Source organism: Oryza glaberrima, chromosome 10 (assembly GCF_000147395.1).
Source record: "Oryza glaberrima chromosome 10, OglaRS2, whole genome shotgun sequence".
Taxonomy (NCBI): domain Eukaryota; kingdom Viridiplantae; phylum Streptophyta; class Magnoliopsida; order Poales; family Poaceae; genus Oryza; species Oryza glaberrima.
The window spans coordinates 2,629,354-2,649,967 of NC_068335.1; the positions used below are offsets into that span (position 1 = coordinate 2,629,354).

General features: G+C 42.1%; 2 protein-coding genes across 2 annotated transcripts; both read right to left on the reverse strand.

Annotated features, from left to right (window-relative positions):
* Positions 1-3,835, reverse strand: LOC127786258 (acyl transferase 1-like). Its single transcript, XM_052313595.1, has 2 exons — positions 3,249-3,835; positions 1-1,249 (listed from the first exon to the last, which is right to left on the reverse strand). The coding sequence occupies exons 1-2, from the start codon at positions 3,729-3,731 to the stop codon at positions 302-304; spliced, it is 1,431 nt and encodes a 476-aa protein (XP_052169555.1). The 5' UTR covers positions 3,732-3,835; the 3' UTR covers positions 1-301.
* Positions 3,836-9,346: 5,511 nt separating this feature from the next.
* Positions 9,347-13,766, reverse strand: LOC127752954 (acyl transferase 1-like). Its single transcript, XM_052278403.1, has 2 exons — positions 13,189-13,766; positions 9,347-10,908 (listed from the first exon to the last, which is right to left on the reverse strand). Exons 1-2 carry the CDS (start codon positions 13,681-13,683, stop codon positions 9,955-9,957), a joined length of 1,449 nt encoding a protein of 482 aa, XP_052134363.1. The 5' UTR covers positions 13,684-13,766; the 3' UTR covers positions 9,347-9,954.
* Between the last annotated feature and the right edge of the window lie 6,848 nt (positions 13,767-20,614).

Below are 20,614 nucleotides of genomic sequence, written 5' to 3' on the forward strand. Positions count from 1 at the left end.
TTAAGCTAACTAGAGAATGAATAAGAAGAGAATATTTATGTTCTTATATAATCATTTTAGTCTACACTTACTATTATACAATTATGCAGCCAATACCCCCTAACTATGTCCTCCTGGTATATGGAGAAGCCACCCTGATTGCCGAGTTTCTTTCGACAACCCGTCATGACCATCCAACCTTTATAAAACTTGTCCTATCAATTGATAATGGCCATGCTTTATAGAGCCCGCCAAAACACGATATAGCCCAATAGCCCATACACATTAACACAATCATGGCCCAACAAAGCCCGACTTGCCTCTACATGGCGCTCTTCGCTGATCTGGTGTTGGAGCATCCGGTGATCTCCCGCACGAACCTCTCCATCGCCGGCGCCGGCAAGCACATGGACACCACCGCGGCTTCCTCTCCTGCTCCAATCTTGCACCTCTCGTAGTAGCTGTACATGCTCGCCGCAGTCGCCTGTCCAACCGGCGTGAGGCCGCCGCCGGCGCGCTCCCACCTTCCGACGACGCCCAGGCTACGGCCGAGGCCACCGGCGTCAGCCACCACGAACGTCCAGTCCAGGTTGAAGAACGGCCGGCCGCGCCGCGCCAGCATGTCGAGCATGGACCGCATGTACTCGTCCGTCACAGCGAACTTCCTCCTCCGCACGAGCTCCACTGCGTGGGCGAGTGGCCAGCTGCACAGCTCGCCGGCGGTGGCTTCGGCGACCTGCGGGACGAGCAAGTTGCCGTAGAAGCCGCGCGGCAGCGGCGGGTGGCGCTTCCAGCTCCAGCGCGCGCTCGACATGACCAGGACGCGCACGCGCTGCGCCGCAGCGTACCCCAGCGCCGCCGCCCGGCACCGCCACAGCGCGGCGGTGACGAGCTCGAAGACGGTGGCGGACGACGGAACATGGGCTCGCATGGCTGCCATCTCCGTTGGGCCGAGGTGGAAGTAGCGGGTCACCATCTGCTCGCGCGGTGTCGTCCACACGACGTCCTTCGCCGCGGCGGATGAGACGGGCAGCGGGTCGTAGGCGGGATGCTCGACGACGTGCCTGATGCGTGGCGAGGCGCGTCGTGGCGCGACGGCGAGGAGGTCCCTCTCCCAGACCGGCGGATCGTTGAGGGACTCGCCGTCGTCATCGCCGCGCGCGAGGCGGCAGACGGTGTGGAGCAGCTGGGCCATGCCGAATGCGTCGGTGATGGAGTGGCAGTAGTGGTAGCCGATACAGAACCCTTCGTTGTTTCTGAATCGTGTCACCTGAGTATGTGTACAAGCAGATCGTCCTGGTGAACAAAGGGATATATTGGTGTGTGGACGTAGTGTTTTAATTAGTACGTTTGGCGATCGGTCTTTTCAAACAGCTAATAGCTGATAAATAACGCTATAATAGTGGCTAAGATGAGCAAATAACTAGATCTCCTCAAACAAAAAATTGAGCAAATAGCGTAGTGAGGTTGTAGTGACATGTTACAATGTTCACGGGGTTATAGTAAGCATCGAGTTGTACGAGGTTGCGAGCCATCCAATGCATCAGTTAAAGAGCCCATATATAGGAGATATTTTTTTTTTTGGTGACTAACAAATTAGCCCAATGCAATGGATTTCAAAATATATATCGTAAATTCTTAACTTGAAAATATATATTCCCTCCATTCCAAATATAAGGTACAACCACCCTTAACCCAAAGACCAAGAAATAATTATTATCATCTTGTAGTTTGTATCATCCTAATAAATATAGTGCACGCATCCAATAGGATTAGATAACATGAGAGTGGAGGATTTAAAAAAGTAATAATTTAATGGAGAAGATGTCATAGTTAATTGTATACTTGCATGTATGTCTTATATTATGGAACATCTAAGAAAAATGGTTATGCCTTATATTATGGAATGGACGGAGTACTTATTAGAATATAAAATTTGCAAGCAAATATCCAAACAAAAAGGCCAAGCCACATGCACAAATATACTCCATTTATCTACCCTTAGAAGATCCCACCAACTCGAGGGGTGGCAGATCCTCCCATAGTTATTAAGACCGGACCGGTGATTGAACCGTTAGGGTACTCGGTTCATTGATTTATTGGTTCAACCAGTTAAACCACCGGTTTAATACGGTTCAAATAGATATGTGTTACAACACTAGCCACATGTGGCATAGCCTGGTGGTTAAAACTCTCCTTGGGAACAACCAGGTTGTAGACGCTACACCTTCTGCTCCTTCACGTGACCGGTCGAACCACCTCCATTTTTTCTCCGGTTCTGCAGAAAACCGGCCGGTTCAATCGGTTTTCGCTAGTCCGTTTGCTTGCTGATCTTTTAGCTGGACCGGACCGGCCAACGCCTGGTACCGGTTTTCTCTAGTCGGACCGATGGTCCGGTCCGGTTCTAATAACTATGGATCCACCACCACATTCACTAGATTCTTTTATATAGTAGAGATTAGAGCCACCACCATGAGAAGGCATATATAGTAGAGATTAGAGCCACCACCAAGAGAAGGCAACAAGGGAACACCAGCGCAAATAATTTAATTTTATGACTAAACCTTCTCTCAAGTATCTATTTAATATTATTTAAGTCGCGTCGGCTTGAAACGTGTATAATTTGCTAACATGATATATCTAGAAGGCTACAGCTTACAACATTCAATTAACACAACCTTAGAAATAATAATATAATAAGAACTCAAGCGGGCCACTGTTTCTATAGGCACCAAACAGGTTAGGGAGTCATGGGTTGAAGGTCACCCAAACTATGGATATCTATCGTAGCCATAAACATCTAAACTTCAGATTAATTAATGCCAACACAATTAGCTAAATTTATCAAAATTGCAATAAAGTGACTGGCATCACTATAAATCATGGTCAAGTCATTAAGAAAAGATCTTTGAGCAACTCGAAAGAGAAATCAAATAGAGTATCAAAATTCAAAGAATAATTAGTTCTCTATTTTTCGAACATTTTGTTTTTCGTTGTATTCATCAAAGTTAATGTGTGTAATTAAGGTCTCAAATTCTTCACGTGCAATCAAGCTTTGAAGGTTCAAGACCAACTACATGATATATGTGAATGACTAAGCATATATGAACATTTTACAAAAAGAAACTTTGCATATAGATATAAAGAATTTAGCCATCATAGATAATTTTAACATCTAGAAATACAGAGATGCCCGCGTATCCACGCGTGCTTTCTTCCCTCCTAGTTATTTTGTAAAACAGGGTTAAGTTGAATATATATATATAGACCTGCATGAAGATCAGCGGCTTGCCAACGACGACGTCAGGTTCGCCGACGAGGTCGTTGCTGCACAGGAGCTCCTCCACGCACGGGTACGGAGGGCCCAGCGGCTGGCCGTGGCCGAGCTCCTGCAGCCGCACGTCGGCGTCGGCCTCCACGAACACCACCCCTTCCGCCGTGCACTCCACCACCAGCTTACCACCTCCTCCGGCGGCGGGGAGCTCCCGGATGCGGCCAGCCAGCGGGTAGAAGCTCACCAGCGCCTCCGCCAGCGCCGCTCTGATGATACCCACCGGGTCATCACCACCGGAGAAGACGGGCGGCGCCGTCGTTGCGGCGTGACGGTGATGGAAGAACTCGACGGCGGCGGCGTACAGCTCCAGCCCGCGCTGGCTGTCGATGTCGGAGAGGGGCTTGTGTTCGTGCGGCGTTGGCCTCGCCGGTGCCACGAGCTCCGCCTTCTGCCGGCGCGCCGTGAAGAAGATGACCATTATATGGCTTAGCTCGACTTCGCGCGTCTCCGGTGGGCAAACGAAAAGGAGCTAGATAGCTAGTGCGTCTCCTAATGTGTCGTGTCCTGATCCCGATTGATGAACACACGCCATTGGCCAACTATATATTTATTTGCCTGGAAAATTAATTAATTGGTTATGTTGTACTGAAAGCTCACAACTTTTGATATATACCACTAATATAAAAAGATCCATGTTCACCTTTAGCATTAAATGTTTTCTCCATTAAAAAAAGTAAGGGAAAATTAACAGAATTTTAGGAGAAAAATACTATACTAGCACTCCTATAAAAACACAAAATTAGGACGATGACAGAAATTATAGAAATGACACCTATATAGTGCTTTTTCAGTCCGAAAGTGCACTCACATGACATTTTTTGGGAGAACCGACAACCATGTGACGATATAGGTGCCAGTTTTTAATAATAACTGGCACCTATGAATGCAAATAGGTTCTGATTCCTACTTAAAACTAACACTTAAAACTGACACTTATATATAAAAAAAGGCACTTTTAGGATGGAGCCAAGCAGTAGCTCCTCTCTCTCCATTTTTTAAGCCTTTCTTAGCCTCACCCTGATCCTCTGGCTCCTTCCCTCCCTCCCGTCCTTATCTTCTCGCCCTCTCGCTCACTCCGTCTATCTCGCCGCTTTCTCTCCATACTTCGCTCCTCACCCGTAGCGCCTCTTCTATCCATTGCAACCGTGCCTCCTCCTCGTCCCACAGTGTCACACCGCTGCCAACATCCTCCTCGCCCCACAACACTGCTTTTGCCCGCTGCCTTCGCTCCACCATCGCCTGTAGTCTTGGAGCGAAGCCGCCATGCGCCGTCCCCAGTTCCCCTCCTAGCCAGCAACACCTCCTCCTCTCTCGGCTCTCTCCCTTTTCTCTTCCTCTCTGTGGACAGGCAGCAGGTGTTTGGGAGGCCGATGAATTTGGCCGCATATAGAACCAACGACTTGTTGGGCTGGCGGCGGTGTTAGCCGTCTGGAGGTCATTGACCGATAGATCCGGTCGGCTGGTGCTCAGTGGCCGTTGGATCTGGCTACCACAATCTTGGGTTCGGCCTTATCTAGATGATGCGCTCGGTTCAACGGCGGACATCACCGACAACACGGAGGAAAGGGTGGCGGTGGGCTTCTCTTCTTATGCGTCCTCTCCATGTTCTTCATCTTTGTTCTTTATTTGTTCTTGTATGTCAATTTTGTTCGACTCTATCATTGTTTGTGTGTTAAGATGCATCTCTTGTTTAATTCTGCTATGGTTTATGTGTTGATGTTGATGCATCTAGGGGGCGATTGGGGCCGCTCAAACCATCGGTTCAATCCAAGCTAATACATCGAGCCAACTTTTTCTCTTTTTTTTATTCGTAGAATCTCAAAGGTGCCAGTTTAGGACCGGCACCTATGATAGCACCACACTAGTGCCGCTTCAGCGGTATAGGTTGGAAAATGTAACACCTATGTGGGGTTGTTAACTGGCACCAATGATGTTTTCTATGGTAGTGTAGCACAAACCGAGTTAACTATAACGGCTCCAAATTAAACTTCCATGTTTAACAGCTTGGCCAGCATTACATAGAGCTATTCACTGATATGGCCAATCATCTCTAATGGCTCTCCACTCGTTACAGATGTAAGACATCTGTAATGGCTTGAAAAGAGGAGTTGTCACTAATAGGAAAACCAGAGGAAAAATTAGCCCCAGCCCACCGTTATAGATATATATCCAGCCCATCGCCATCGACGCTCGTCACTGTCACCAGTCGTCGTACGTTGTTGCTGGTCCCTTGAAGCACTTGGCAGCGAGCCACTGTTTCATTACTGGCATAAATGAAAACGAATAGAAACAAATCTAACTATAAAAATATAACTTTGTAATTAAGCACGTGGCCACTTTTGCCCTACCTGGGTTGGATCTTTTACGCAGTACGTCCCGCTAAACTATACTATGTTCAATGTGATATAACATATATGTACATGAATTAGCTAGGGCTACTCACAAATTGTCTGCGAGGTTATATATATGGTGTATTGTTGAGTCCTACTGCAACTTTCGGACAATTTAGATATTGTGATTTACTCCAGTATAATTTTGTCTTTCCAGTTGCATATACCTGTAAGATACTTAATGTTTTCCTACTATTTAGATTCCACTTTTATACTTTGCTATGTAGCTATTTTCCTACGATTCCACTTTTATACTACCTCCGTTTTTTAATATATAATATCATTGACTTTTTAACAAACGCTTGACCATTAGTCTTATTCAAATTTTTTGTGTAAATATAAAAAAAATTAAGTCATGCTTAAATAATAATATTTGACAATAAATCAAGTCACAATAAAATAAATAATAATTACATATTTTTTTAAATAAGATGAATGGTCAAACGCATCTCAAAATGTCAATGGCGTCATATATTAAAAAACGGAGTAACTTCTCTGCTATGTAGCAAGTGTGTGATCGAAGGATAGACTGAAGATCATCATGTAACATTTTTATTTACTCCAACTAATTCCAAATATAAGTTGATTTATACATTTTAACTTTGCTATAAATATGAGAGACCCTTGGGCATCTCCAATATGTTAAAAAAATGACTTTAACCAATAAATGACTCCTTAAGACTAGTTTTATGTATTGCAAGATGAAAAGATCGATGAAGCATGGACAGACCCAAAGCCTTGAGCTACAGTTGATAAGGCATAAAAATAAACAAAACAACCAAATATAATTTATGGTTAAAACTTTTACATTTGTTATTAGCAGTTTAAAAGGCAATGCTCAGAAATAAATTATAATAGAACCACCCCCCTCCCCCCCAAAAAAAAAAACTAACTCCGATCCAAAGTTAAATTTTCAAATTCAAATTTTAGTTGTGGCTGTTAAGCTAACGAACGGATAAGAAGAGCACATCCTTATTTGTCAACTTTGTGAGGTGCTAACCTCGATTTTAGTTTTTTTTAGTTGGTTGTTTATGGCACGAACTGGTGATATATAAATATTGCAACTTGCAAGGTATGGCTAGATCCAGTGATAGTAGAGAGGAAGTATTTCATAGTGTTGCATCTTTTTCAGAGGATGGGGAGTCGGTATACTTCAGTGATGAAAAAAAAGACAACCAACAGACAACAAATTTGTTGGCACAGCAGCAATAGACAGAGACATTCCATCTTAATATATAATTGATAACTGACAGAACTGCACTATTTGCTGATGGATTATATTCATGATGTAATTAAGAAAAAAACATCTTAACTGCTGTTGCTAAACAGTGGTGATGAGGAGTACTAGTGAGCTAGGAAGATGCATATTCATTAGTACCATTTTCGGAGGTGTTCCTCCCTCAGATGGATTCTTCCTATTTAAATAGCCTTTTGTTCTTCCGTAATATTTTTGCGGAAAATATACCATGGAGATGCCAATAATTGCAGAAATATAGCACGACCACTTCTTGCAACTTAACGCTGAATTCGCTCTTGTGCTTGTACAGAACCAATGACTCATGTACAAATATCTAGAACATATATAATGAAGTTGTGAGCTGAAGAGTTACAGTAGGGAAAAGAACTATGATATACACATGTTTGCTACATGTATGGATGAATTACTATTATACAATAAATGATGAATGTTAAAATACTGTAAAAATGAAGTGAGTAAGATTATTTGACATACTTATATGTTGAGCTTTATAATATTATATTTTAAATGTTGTGTCATGTATGAGATTTAAGATGCTCCTCATAATAATAATTGTTAGTCGGTAATAATGTGATATACTTAGATGTTAAACTTTAGTTCTAATAATTGCTATGTGATAAGATGCAGTATGTGGCAATTGAAAATTATGAATGAATGAATGCCATCCCGATAAGGGGTGGGCACAAATAAACCGTATACCGAGAACCGAACCGAACCAAACTAGCGGTTTTTGGGTTTTCGGGAGACGACGTGGAATTTATTATGCCTTTCTTCGGTGCTTGGTTTAGAGATTGGTTTTTATTATGCATGAACCAAAGTCCCGATAAAACCGAAGAAGTCATTCTCAGCGGCTGGAGCGCGCACTGTATCCCATCCCATTGCGAGTTATTGATGATGTTGGCCCGTTTAGAGGACGCACAGCCCATCAGAGCCCCATTGCGCACAAAAAGTCCATGTTGGGTCTGAGCAAATGATAAAAATTTACCCAATCAGCCCAGTAGTGCGATTGTATCTCTGTGGGTAGAGGCATAGCGCTTAGTCGGCTTGTTCGATAGAAACCGACACCGAACCAAAGTTGTTCGGTTTATCTTGGCTCGGTATTTTCATTTCTTCTAATAACAATGGTTGGTATTTCTCAAAAACCTAACATCCACAAAACCGTACAAACCGAACCGGAGAACCCGAATAAACCAAACGCCCACCCCTAATCCCGATGATCACTAATCATACAACTAACTTGATGAAACTTCAAGTGTTGGTACCAGAGTTTTGTATGATAACAGTTGAAATAACATGTAATATAGCTAGACAATGTAAATTTATATACCTTACATATTCATATTTGATCGAGTATTGAAAAAAAATTTACAAACAATTGATATGATGTGATTTATAACAATTTAAATTATATATAGATTAATCATTAAAATGAAAAATAGAATGAAGTGGCTCAATGAGAATAGAAAAAATAAGAGAGATAATATAGATTAATCATTCAAGGCCAAAACTAAGGTAGTGTGACTTCTATTGTGAATAGAATTGTTTGGAGCGAGAGAGATTGAGCGAGAGGGAATGTAAAGGGAATGAATGAGTGGATCCTTTATTGATAACAGTAGTTACAATATATAGGGGGAGAGAGGCGGCAACCGAAGATGCGATCATTTGGGAACCATCGCGTCCGTTGCTAGAATCGCCGTGAGGGCGAGAAGATGTGGGGCACCACACAACCGTCGTGTCCCTGAATTGGTTACTGCTCTATCCATATAGATGGATGAGATCACCCAAATATTTCATAACACTCCCCCTTGATCGAATCTAGCTTTGATCATTGCTCATTTAGTGTTCCAGATATCTGTAAAGATAATCTTAGAAATAATTATAGTTAGTATATTAAATACATCACGTAAAACTCCTCGAAAACCCAGTGGGAAAAATAAGGAGAGAACCGTGATATATAATTGACTATTTTTAGATCGTTATGAGTAAAGCTCATTGTATGATCCAAAAATAGTATAATATCTACAATTATCATTTAGTAAAAACCCCAGTGGGGAAAACCAAAATGATAAGAAATATAACTTATGTTGATATTACCTCGTTAAAAATTTGGATGAGAAAACCTAAAGGGTAAAACTCATACAAAGGATAAAGGGTATAATATGACGAAAATAGGTTATTTTCCAGAGGGAGGTACTCCCCCTGAATCATGCAAAATTTTAAGTCGTCTCATACCAATTCCTTCTACACATTTAAAGAATGTGGAGTATGGCAGAGATTTTGTGAATAAATCATCAAGATTATCACATGACTTAGTTTGCAAGATGTTTATCTCTCCATGTTACTAAAGCTCATGAGGATAAAATAATTTAGGAGAAATATGCTTAGTGATGTTGCTCTTAATATAACAAGTTTCTATCTGAACAATACAAGTGGCATTATCTTCATAGATAATGCTAGGTGATTCGAATGAACCAATACCACAAGATGTTAATATGTGGTTATTCTGCGAAGTCATACACATTCACGTGATGCCTCATATAATGCAATTATTTCAGAATGATTTGTGGAAGTGGCTACCAGAGTCTGTTTAGAAGACTTCCATGAAATAGCAATCCCACCTTGTAAAAATACGAATCCTGTTTGTGATCTGGTGTTGTGGGGATCAGATAGATAGCCAGCATCAGTATACCCAATTAAAGTCGAATCCTGGTTCTTTTTAAAGAAAAGTCCAAGATCTCTTGTGCCATTAGGATATCGAAAGACATTTTTAACTCCAGTCCAATGGCGTTTGGTATGAGCAGCACTGTATCTTGCTAATGCACAGTGCCTTTGTCACTGATATGTGGACCTAGGGACAAAGTCATCGGGTCTACATATCACTAATAAAATCATGTGACTTCAACTGCAGAGGATCCTGGTCCATGCCCCATCGCCATGCATAGTAACACGACGAAGCCCGATCAACTTGCCACCAGTTGGTATGGATGTACTAACTAGATGGCGCTCATTGCTGAGCTGGAGCACACCGTGATCTCCCGCGCGAACCTCTCCATTGCCGGCGCTGGCAAGCACATGGACACCACGGCGGCTTCCTCTCCTGCTCCCCGCCTGCACCTCTCATAGTAGCTATATAGGCTCGCCGCAATCACCTGTCCGGCCGCCGTGATGCCGCCGCCAACACGCTCCCACCTGCCGACCGTGGCAGTGGCCGCTTCGCCCATGCTACGGCCAAGGCCACCGGCGTCAGCCACCACGAACGTCCAGTCTAGGTTGAAGAACGGCCTACTACGCCGCGCCAGCATGTCGAGCATGGACCGCATGTACTCGTCCGTCACGGCGAACTTCCTCCTCCTCACGAGCTCCACCGCGTGGGCGAGTGACAAGCCGCACAGCTCGCCGACGGTGGCCTCGGCGATCTGCGGCACGAGCATGTTGCCGTAGAAGCCGCGTGGTAGCGGCGGGTCGCGCTTCCAGCTCCAGCGCGCGCTCGACATGACCAGGACGCGCACGCGCTGCTTGGCCGCGTACCCCAGCGCCGCCGTGCGGCACCGCCACAGCGCGGCGGTGACGAGCTCGAAGACGGTGGCTGACAACGGAACATGACCTCGCATGGCTGCCATCTCCGTTGGGCCGAGGTAGAAGTAGCGGCTAACCATCTGCTCGCGCGGCGTCATCCGCACGACGTCGTCCTGGGACGCCGCGGCGGGGGATGAGATGGGCAGCGGCTCATACGCCGGGTGCGCATAGTGGGTGATGCGTGGCGAGGCAGACGGCGCGACGACAAGGCGCTCCCTCTCCCAGACCGGTGGATTGGTGAGGGGATCGCCGTCGCCGCGCGCGAGGCGGTAGATGGTGTCGAGCAGCTGGGCCATGCCGAATGCGTCGGTGATGGTGTGGCAGTAGTGGTAGCCAATACAGAACCCTTCGTTGTTTCTGAGTCGTGTCACCTGTGTATGTGTACATGCAATCGTAATGGTGAGCAAAGGGATTTATATATTGGTGTTGTACATAGTGTTTTAAATAGCTGGCTAAAACATGTAAGGACAAACAGCTAATAGCAGATTAAATCAGGCTTAGTGAGTAGATACTAATGGTGGCTACTAGACTCTTCTCAAACAGCTATAGCCCAATATTTAAAGCCTTTGTTGCATCCGACTTACATATATGTTAAGTTTAGCATTATTTCTGACTCCTGGTAGTTTGTTCTATGAGCTGATTTTTTTTAAAATTTATCAAGAAAATGGTTAAATTTAGCGAAATTTGTGTCATACTAGAGTTATATATATTATTTAGTAAACAAAAACATGTTTGCCATGAGTTTTTTTTAGTCCCACAAGGAGATACTAGAGTTATATATATTTTTGAAAAGGTTCACATTTGATTTTTACCCAATTTTTATCGCTCGAATATGATACCGTTTACTACTATAGACGGTTTTGATATAGCCAAGATACAAACAGTAGCTCGTTTTGTACTTGAATGGTTAAAATCAGACCAAATCCGTAGTTAAGAAATCAAACGTGCATCATTTTATATACTGCTAATTTTGTGTAAATTTTGTTTCCTCACCCTGACAGATACTTTCTCTTAAGGCAATTCTTCTCTGAATTTTTTAATAGCAAATTAGGTATTTCCAAAATTGGTGCATCAAACAACTTTAAATTGTATTAATAATATCACGCTGTAATTAATACATGTTAAACATTTCTTTTTGATTGCTCGTATCATCAATTACTCCCTTCGATTTGATAATACTTGCCGTTTTGGACAAGAGCATAGTCTAAAAAAAATCTTTGACGATTATTTTCCATTGTAATATGTATAAAGGTGTTAACAAATATATAATTTTATTAAAGTACTTTTTGAAACTAATCTATGGGTGTGTTTAGTTCTTTGGGTGTAAAGTTTTTCAATTATATGGACAAACATTTGAAGTATTAAACGTAGATTAATAACAAAACAAATTACAGATTCCGCCTATAAAACTGCGAGACGAATTTATTAAGCCTAATTAATTTGTCATTAGCAAATGTTGACTGTAGCATCACATTGTCAAATCATGGCGTAATTAGGCTCAAAAGATTCGTCTCACAATTTACACGCAAACTGTGAAATTGGTCTTTTTTCCCATATTTAATACCTCATGCATGTGTACAAATATTTGATGTGACGTTTTTGACTAAAATTTTTTTATCTAAAAAAGGCCTATACATAGTCACCATATTTGAAAGAAAAATATTTTAAAAATTATTCATAATCAAAGATTCTAAAATTTGACATCACCCTTATCTAAAACAATAAGTATTATAAGTCCAGAGGGAGTAGAAATTAGCTTGACGGGAAGTTGGGAGGTTTTGAAGTTTTATAAATATTGGAGTTCATAAGATATCTACTTAACTGCGTCTGCATGCGTGCAGTTGTCATTTTGCAATGTAAGTCCGTCCATGGAGAAAATCAAGATTATACAACCTCCATTCACCATTAAATGTTCTAATAATGTCTAACCATTGGTGTGGTTAAAAAATTAGTTAGAGTAATTATGCTAAAATACAAGCTATACCTCAGTTAAGTTTCTTTAATGGTAGAACATGTCACAATAAAATAAATAATATTTATATAATTTTTTAATAGAGCTAAAACGCTATATGTAAACAAAAATTATAAGAATTAAAGATGTTTCTGCGGTCCATCATCCGTGTGTGAGTCGGTTATAAAAATTGAAGATGTTTCCACGGTTCGTCATCCGTGTTTGAGTCGGTTTTAATTTTACGTTTTGGTTTTAATCCATATCTCTTCTCTATCTCTGCTATTATAAAAATTAAAGATGTTTTTGTCGGTATTTTGGTACGTCATTCGTATATGAGTCGGATTTTAAGTTTGTTTGCTTTTTGAAATATATATCTGTATTTGAGTCGTTTTTAAGATCGTTCACTTTTGGTAATACAGAATGAATCATATAAGAAATCTGTTTAAAAAAAACTCGCATGCTAACTTGAGACGATCGGACTCCTAACTGAAGCTCATGATTTTCTAAAAATATATAAATATCCAAGCGAACCCCCACAGTGAATTTCATCTTAACTAAACAGTATAACAATAATAAAGTTAAAATATATAGACTTCACCAATTACAACGCACGGACATTTTTTCTAGTGTAAAAAAAAATAAGTAGTCAGTAAACGCAGCATTATAGTAAAACGTGGTTACGTTGAATATATATATCTACCTGCAGGAAGAGCAGTGGCTTGCCAAGGACGACGTCAGGTTCGCCGACGAGGTTGCTGCACAGGAGCTCCTCCACGCACGGGTACGGAGGGCCCAGCGGCTGGCCGTGGACGAGCTCCTGCAACCGCACGTCGGCGTCGGCCTCCACGAACACCACCCCTTCCGCCGTGCACTCCACCACCAGCTTACCCCCTCCTCTTCCTCCAACTGCGACGACGGGGAACTCCCGGAGGCGGCCGGCCAGTGGGTAGAAGCTCACCAGCGCCTCCGCCAGCGCTGCTCTGATGATACCCACCGGGTCACCGCTATTGTCGTCGTCACCACCGGAGAAGACGGCCGCAGTGTGATGGCCGCGACGGAAGAACTCGACTCCGGCGGTGTAGAACTGCAGTCCACGCTGGGTGTCAATGTCGGAGAGGGGCTTGTGCTCGTGTGGGGTTGGCCTCGCCGGTGGCACGAGCTCCGCCTTTCGCCGGTGCGCCGTGAAGATGGCCATTATAGCTTAATTGATGATCGATGGTATCCTTGCTTGTTGGGTGCCCAAACGAGAAGAAGCTACGTCCCGTGTCCTGATAGATGAGCACACCATTGGTGTGTTATTTATTGCTCGAAAAATTTGTTGTCATGTGTGCTCCGTCCGTTTATAACGTTTAAGGTTATAAGATGTTTTTGGCTTTGGTTAAAATCAAACTGTTTTAAGTTTACTATGTTTATAGACAAATATATTAATATTTATAATATTAAATTAGTTTCATTAAATTAATAATTGAATATGTATTCATAATAAATTTGTCTTGGGTTGAAAATGTTATATTATTTTTATAAATTTAGTAAAACTTAAAATAGTTTTATAACCAAAGTAAATAAATTTTATAACCTGAAACGGAGGGAAGTCCTAAAAGCTTAACTTTTGATATAACGATTTCCTTCTCCCCACGTCCATCTAATCGTCCACGTCTTGTCGCATTGCATACCCTGCCCAGCCCATCCCATCCCACGATTGGATCTGGCCAGGGCGGAAATAGACATAGGGTAGCTATGGCTTGATTCCCATGCCTAACACCATAATTCCCATATAATTTACAAAATGCTATGTAATTTATGAAAGTATTTAAGCTCTTATTAGCTCAGCCTAAGATTTTTTTGGCTTCGACACTGCATGTACCAGTACATTACTAGTCGCACTGAAATATCCAGATTCATCGTTCACCTTGACAGTTTCGAAAGTTTTCTCGTAAAAAAATGTAAAAGTAAATTAAGGAGGTTTAACAGAATTTTTTTTGACAGAATGCTAATTAAATAGAAGAACGGAAGAAGATTCCGATGCTAATTAAATAGATTTTTGCTGGCGGCAAGGTTAAGTGGACCGTCAGCGAAAATAGACTTCTGTAGACGGTAATATTATGCCAACCGGCAACTGCCAGTGAAAATGATTTTTTAGGAAAAAAAATAAATCCCCCTAAATCCCTTTCTACCATCTCATCCAGGAAGCTGCCAAAAACAATTTGAAAATAGACATGAACATCATTCAAGCATCAATACTAATACAGAGCATCATAAATATCAACATTGGCATCATCAGCAGAACAGATTAACAACACTTAATCATCAAAAATATCCGCCGGTCGCCATTGGCCCAAGTGAACCCGCCGCCGGTGTCGTTGCACCCGTGGTTGCCATTGTGGTCGCGGTGGACTCGAGGTCATCATGGTTGCTGTGAACCCAAGGTCATCATCATCGGACTCGAGCACCACTGGCGCAGGACCCAACACTCCCGAGCACCCCCGCCCTCCCGAGCACTGCCACCACCTGCGTGAGCCACCTCACTGTCGCCATCCCTCCTCTTTGCCACCACCGCCGGTAGGGAGGGAGGAGGAGGTGCCGGATCCGCTCTCTCCGCCCCCTCCCCCACACCAATGATGCTGAGAGCTAGCGTTGCCGACGTCGATAGTCGTCGCCGCCACCCCTCTTCCTCACACCAATTCCGAGGTCTGGTGGCGGTGGATCCACCCTATAGAGGCACACCGACACTTAGTCCGCACTCTCGAGACCCGCCGGCGCCGGATCCGCCTCTCCCAAGCACCGCCGCCAATGGGGAGGGAGGAGGAGGCACCGGATCTGCTCCCTACCGCCCCCTTCCCCGCGCCGTTGATGCTGAGAGCCGCCTTCGCCGCTGCCCCCTTCCCCACGCCGCTCCCAAGGCATGGCGACGACATATCTGCCTTCTCGAGGCTGATGTGATGGCGGTGGAGGCGAGGGCAGTCGACGATGGTGGGGTGGCGAGGGCAGCCGGTGGCGGTGGAGAAGGGAGGCTGGAGAAGGGAGGGAGAAGGAGAGATGCGGGGAAGAAGGGAGAGGCGGAAAGACCGAGGGAGAAGGAAGAGAGGGCGAGTTTGGTGGGAGGTGGGGGTGCACGGTGGATTTTATTCACCTCAATTTTTTCTGGCAGCGGTCCTTTTCATCTGCTGCCAACGAAAAAGTGACCTACGGCCAATGAAAACGCGGACACTTAAGAGGTCCGCCTTGAAAAATAGAGTTTTTTTATGGCTAACCTATTAGCGTGGCCGCCAGCAAAAATCGGTTTTTACTGGAGGTCCATATGCCCCCACCCCTCCTTATGTTTTTCGCGTATGACCGCCAGCGAAAATTATAGAGTGACGCCATGACAAATCGTTTTTTAGTAGTGTCCAGTTTTATTGGAAATGGGATTTCCAACTCAACGAAAATGTTTCTTGCATATGGTTCAAAGAATATGAAATTCTTAACCACTAAATTGAGCCCTTATGATATATATATAAACATTGCAAGGTATTGGTAGATTCAGATATATATAGGTAAGTTCTACGTTATGATATGTGCAACTATTTAGTATTAAAGGAAGATATTTTTCATATGTTCCATATAATTCAGTACATGAAAAATAAGAAACAGAAGGGGACAAGGAAGATGTCTAACATCACATTCTAGGCAGGTAGATGCTCTGTATACCAAAGGATGTACTATACTATGTGGTCCTCCTGTCGTACGTTACTGCTCAAAAGTCTTTGACACAGCAACATTAGGCATAGATTGACCATATCAGTAATTGACAGAACTGCGTTATTTGCACATGACATTGTTACTCATGATGTACTGATTCGTTAGGAAAAAGATATGTATCGGTTATATCATCTCTATTTTAAAATGTAGCAAGTTTGTACCTGATTAGACATATCAAGATATTACGAAGTATGAAGAATAAACATACCAGTTACTATATCCAGACCAAAATATAACTATGTTTAGAACAATAACTTGTCCCAAAATAAAGTTATTTATATACATATCATTTTCTCTCAACCAACCACAATCGTTATCCATTTAATTTCATGATATGCTTTTTCTTCTCAACCAATAACAACTTTTCTCCAATTGTTTTCACTTACTTTCTTAATGCTCATGCCCACCTTAATTACAATTACAAACATTTAGGCTGGAGGAAGCACTTATTTTTGAAACTGAGTGAATATATACCAAAACTGAGCGAATATATACCAAACGATGGTACTATATGTATACCTAGGATGGTACTATATACGCTCCTGTATACCTAGGATTGTACTATGCCGTCCTTTGATCGGTACTGCTGAATGCACACTTAGTTTTGAAACTGAGCAAATATGTACCAAACGATGGTACTATGTGGTCCTCCTGAATACCAAACGATGGTAATATGCAGTCCTTTCGATCGTTACAGCTGAAATGTCCTTATTACTGAACAGTCGTAACACGTGAATTGAAATGAGTCACTGTTAGGCAAACTATTATGTAGTCCTCTGAATACCAAAGGATGGTACTATGCAGTCCTTGGATCGTTACAGCTGAAATGTCCTTATTACTAAACAGCCGTAACACGTGAATTGAAGTGAGTCACTGTTGGGCAAACCATCTTTAGTCCTGGTTGCATACCCGCTTTAGTTCCGACCTGTAATCCTTTTATCCATTTTTTCTTATATATATATATATTATTTATTTATTTATTTATTTATATGTCGACAAGTGATACTCGTGGACCGGATAAGTTGAGTATTGGGGTACGTTGGAACGAAGGTCTACGTAGTACGACATCAAGCAGACAAAAGACAAGGATTAAACCAGTTTAGGCCCCTTATCAGGTAATAGTCCTACTCCAGTTTATATGGGATTGATGATGATGAGAACAGATTACAAAGAGAGTAGACGAAACAGATGATACCGACAAGATCGTAGTCGATGAGTTCGACGAGATCTCCCGGCGACTTGGCTCCGTGTACTCCGGCTTCGTAAACTATGGTGGGTGTGTTGGCGATGAAATTCGATGCCCTGTACCCCTCCCTGGGTCCTTTTTATAACGTAGATCATCTTGACCCCAAGAAAGACCTGAGGACATCTGATCCGATACAGTATAACAGAAATTCTATCCCTTCTGAGTAGGACATTTGGAAATCGCTTGACCTGTAGGGATATATATTTTCCATAATTTGGGACAGATTCCTAACGGTATATATGGAAACAATCCATGTACGGGAAGATATACCTTATCGGCATATTTCATGAGTCGTAGGATAGAAGGTATGCTTTATCCGTGACCCTAACAGTAGCTCCCAACTTCAACTTAAATGAATTCTTGTTGTCGCCCGTGACTTCTCCTGCCAGCGGCTTGTCGTACTTGCTTGGTCGATCTCGGTGTAAAACCGTAGAGACAAGAAGCTATTGACAACGCTATAGGAAGTCCAATGGTTTGAGCATGAATTTAAATTGAAGTCTGAACAACCGCCCTGAACGGGCCTCAGGATTTTTCGGCGGTAATCTCTCTCCTTCCTTAGAATGCGAACCAACAGGTAGTGCGCTTATTTAAAGGAATTTTGGGATCCATTTCAAGTCTGTTTGCCTCATAGGTACGCTTCCCTCTCTCGATATGTTGCTGTATGTAAGTTACTTTAATTAAAAACATTTATTTTAAAAAGAGGTACAATGTCCCTTCTTTCTATTAAGTTAACTTCTTTTTATTAAGTTAATGCTCACTAAACACCTAAAACTCAAATGAAAGCATAATATCTATTAGCACTCCTAGAACCTAGCATGCAAACATGCCACATCAATCCACTAAACACACAAAGCTCAACGTGCAAGCATATCATAATTATATCTACATTTTATTTCATTCTAAAACTAAACATACACATGCTAAATCATCATTCTCAAATTATTTTCACAATATTTCAATCCAAATCATTTAATCATTTATGCAATATCTAACATATATCCCGCAAGAAAGTATAGGGCATCATCTAGTTTTATTTATAAAAGAGAACACTCCATGCTACTGCCAATGTCTTAAATCTTTTTATCTACCATCTCCTGTCATAAGATCAACCAGGCCAGAATTCTCTAGATGTTGAGTTCATTGAAATATATAGATTTAATTTATCATTATTATTTTTCCTTGCATCACTTATCATAGGAGATCCACTACCCAAACTGATAGGGAGAGAGGGGGAGAAGTAACACGTGTCAGTATTTCGTTGTGCACCACAGCCACCAATCAATTGCTAAGAAACTTGTCAGTTCTCTCTTTTTTATTTTTTTTACGGTGCTAATCCATCTATTTATCTCCAAATGTAAATGTGCCACGTCGTCCAATAATCTGGTTGGAGGACCAGCCAGCTTTAGTAATATATATATATATATATATATATATATATATATATATATATATATATATATATATATATATATGTGTGTATGTGTATATATATATATGTATATGTATATATTTATAGAAAAAATAACTGGTGCACCATGGTGCCCAGGCTCCAACATCATCCACCATCCATTTTGCTTTAGAATTCGTGCAATCCAAAGAGTACTAAACGAATTAGCGGGTTTACCCATTCAATCCGATAAAAAAGGTTAGCATTCGGCATCATTCCATTTTTATTTGCATGCATGTATTTTCAAAAGACGTACTGATTTGAATGTCATTATGTTTCTATGTCTCGTACAGAAAATCAGGCCCGTTGACAACGCTGAATTGATTTAGGCTTTTCATTTTTCTTAAGTATATATACCATCCAACGTACTCGGAATTTTACAATTTTGCTGCATACACTCTGCCAGGCCGGGAGTACGTACTACGCTCTGCCCTCGTGCTACTGCGAGCTTGGTCGCCATGCCGTGACGCCGCCGGTTGTCCGCGAGGTTGGTCGCCGCGGTTGCTACACCGGTTGTCTGTGAGGTTTCGTCGCCGTCGCCTGCCGTTACACACGCTGTTGGTTGCTGTGAGGTATGTCGTCGCCACCACCGGTCGTCCATGAGGTTCGTCGTCGCCGCCACCTATCGTCATGAGGTTCACCGCTGCCGTCACCAGCAGTCACCAGCGTGGTTCGTGTGTAATTTATTTCAAATTATTCTTATATTCTGACGGGTACCAATTTGTTTTGCAGGTCGAGTACTGTGACATCTTCCTTTCTTTTCTTTGTCAAGATCTTAAGATGGGAAGCGATCCTACTAATAATAAGTTGTTGGTTCATTAGCTTAGTGATCCAACGACCGTACGTATGTCGCCGCGGTGTCATGCGGAGAAGATGGTCGTAGGCAGAAGAAGCAGTACGCTAGGAGCTTCTGGTTGTTCTTCAAATTGTTGTGTTAGAAATAGGACTAGTTTTTTTAGAACCGATGTTCTTGACAGTGTATTAACATGAAATTAGTCCACTACTAGAGAAATGGCCTTTGGAGGGTCGGCCAATTTCCACAATAGTCCCGGTTCCAAAACAAACCAGGACTAAAGTGGCTTATTAGTCCCGGTTTATTACTAAAGATCATCTTTAGTCCCGGTTCGCCTCCTGACAGGGCATGTCAGACCTCTGTTGGAGGGCTTGGGATCTTTAGTCCCGGTTCATGCATATCTTTAGTCCCGGTTGGTAATACAAACCGGGACTAAAGTGATTTGAGATCTTTAGTCCCGGATGGTGTTACCAACCGGGAATAAAGTTGCATAGCTTTATATACCCCTTCTTCCTCCTCCAGCCCGAGCCATTGCTTCAAAATTAAGCTTTGAGGGAGAGAGGTGCTGTCAAAATTTTAAGCAAATTTTTTTGGTGGTAATATACAAATTTGAGGTCTTCAAAAGGTTAGTAACTTCATCCTACTCTCTGTTTTGCTTAGCATCTACATTTGGAGCTATTTTTTTACATATTTTTCCCTCTAGAAAATGTGATGGAAGATGATGAGAGAGAAAGTGTGTAGGGAATAAAGAAGATTATAAATACTTGTTTGAATAATTACATATAATTTTGTATGAAATTATAAAACTAAGCTAATTTAATATTAAAATAAGAAAAACATATTAAATATTTGTTTATAATGTAATTAAAACATGAAAAATATGTACAATGAATTTAATAATA

Coding starts and splice junctions, on each gene's coding strand:
- LOC127786258 (XM_052313595.1), bottom strand. CDS start 3,731: ATGGTCATCTTCTTCACGGCGCGCCGGCAGAAGGCGGAGCTCGTGGCA. Junction 1,250..3,248: donor AGCCGCTGATCTTCATGCAG/GTCTATATATAT, acceptor ACACATACTCAG/GTGACACGATTCAGAAACAA.
- LOC127752954 (XM_052278403.1), bottom strand. CDS start 13,683: ATGGCCATCTTCACGGCGCACCGGCGAAAGGCGGAGCTCGTGCCACCG. Junction 10,909..13,188: donor AGCCACTGCTCTTCCTGCAG/GTAGATATATAT, acceptor ACACATACACAG/GTGACACGACTCAGAAACAA.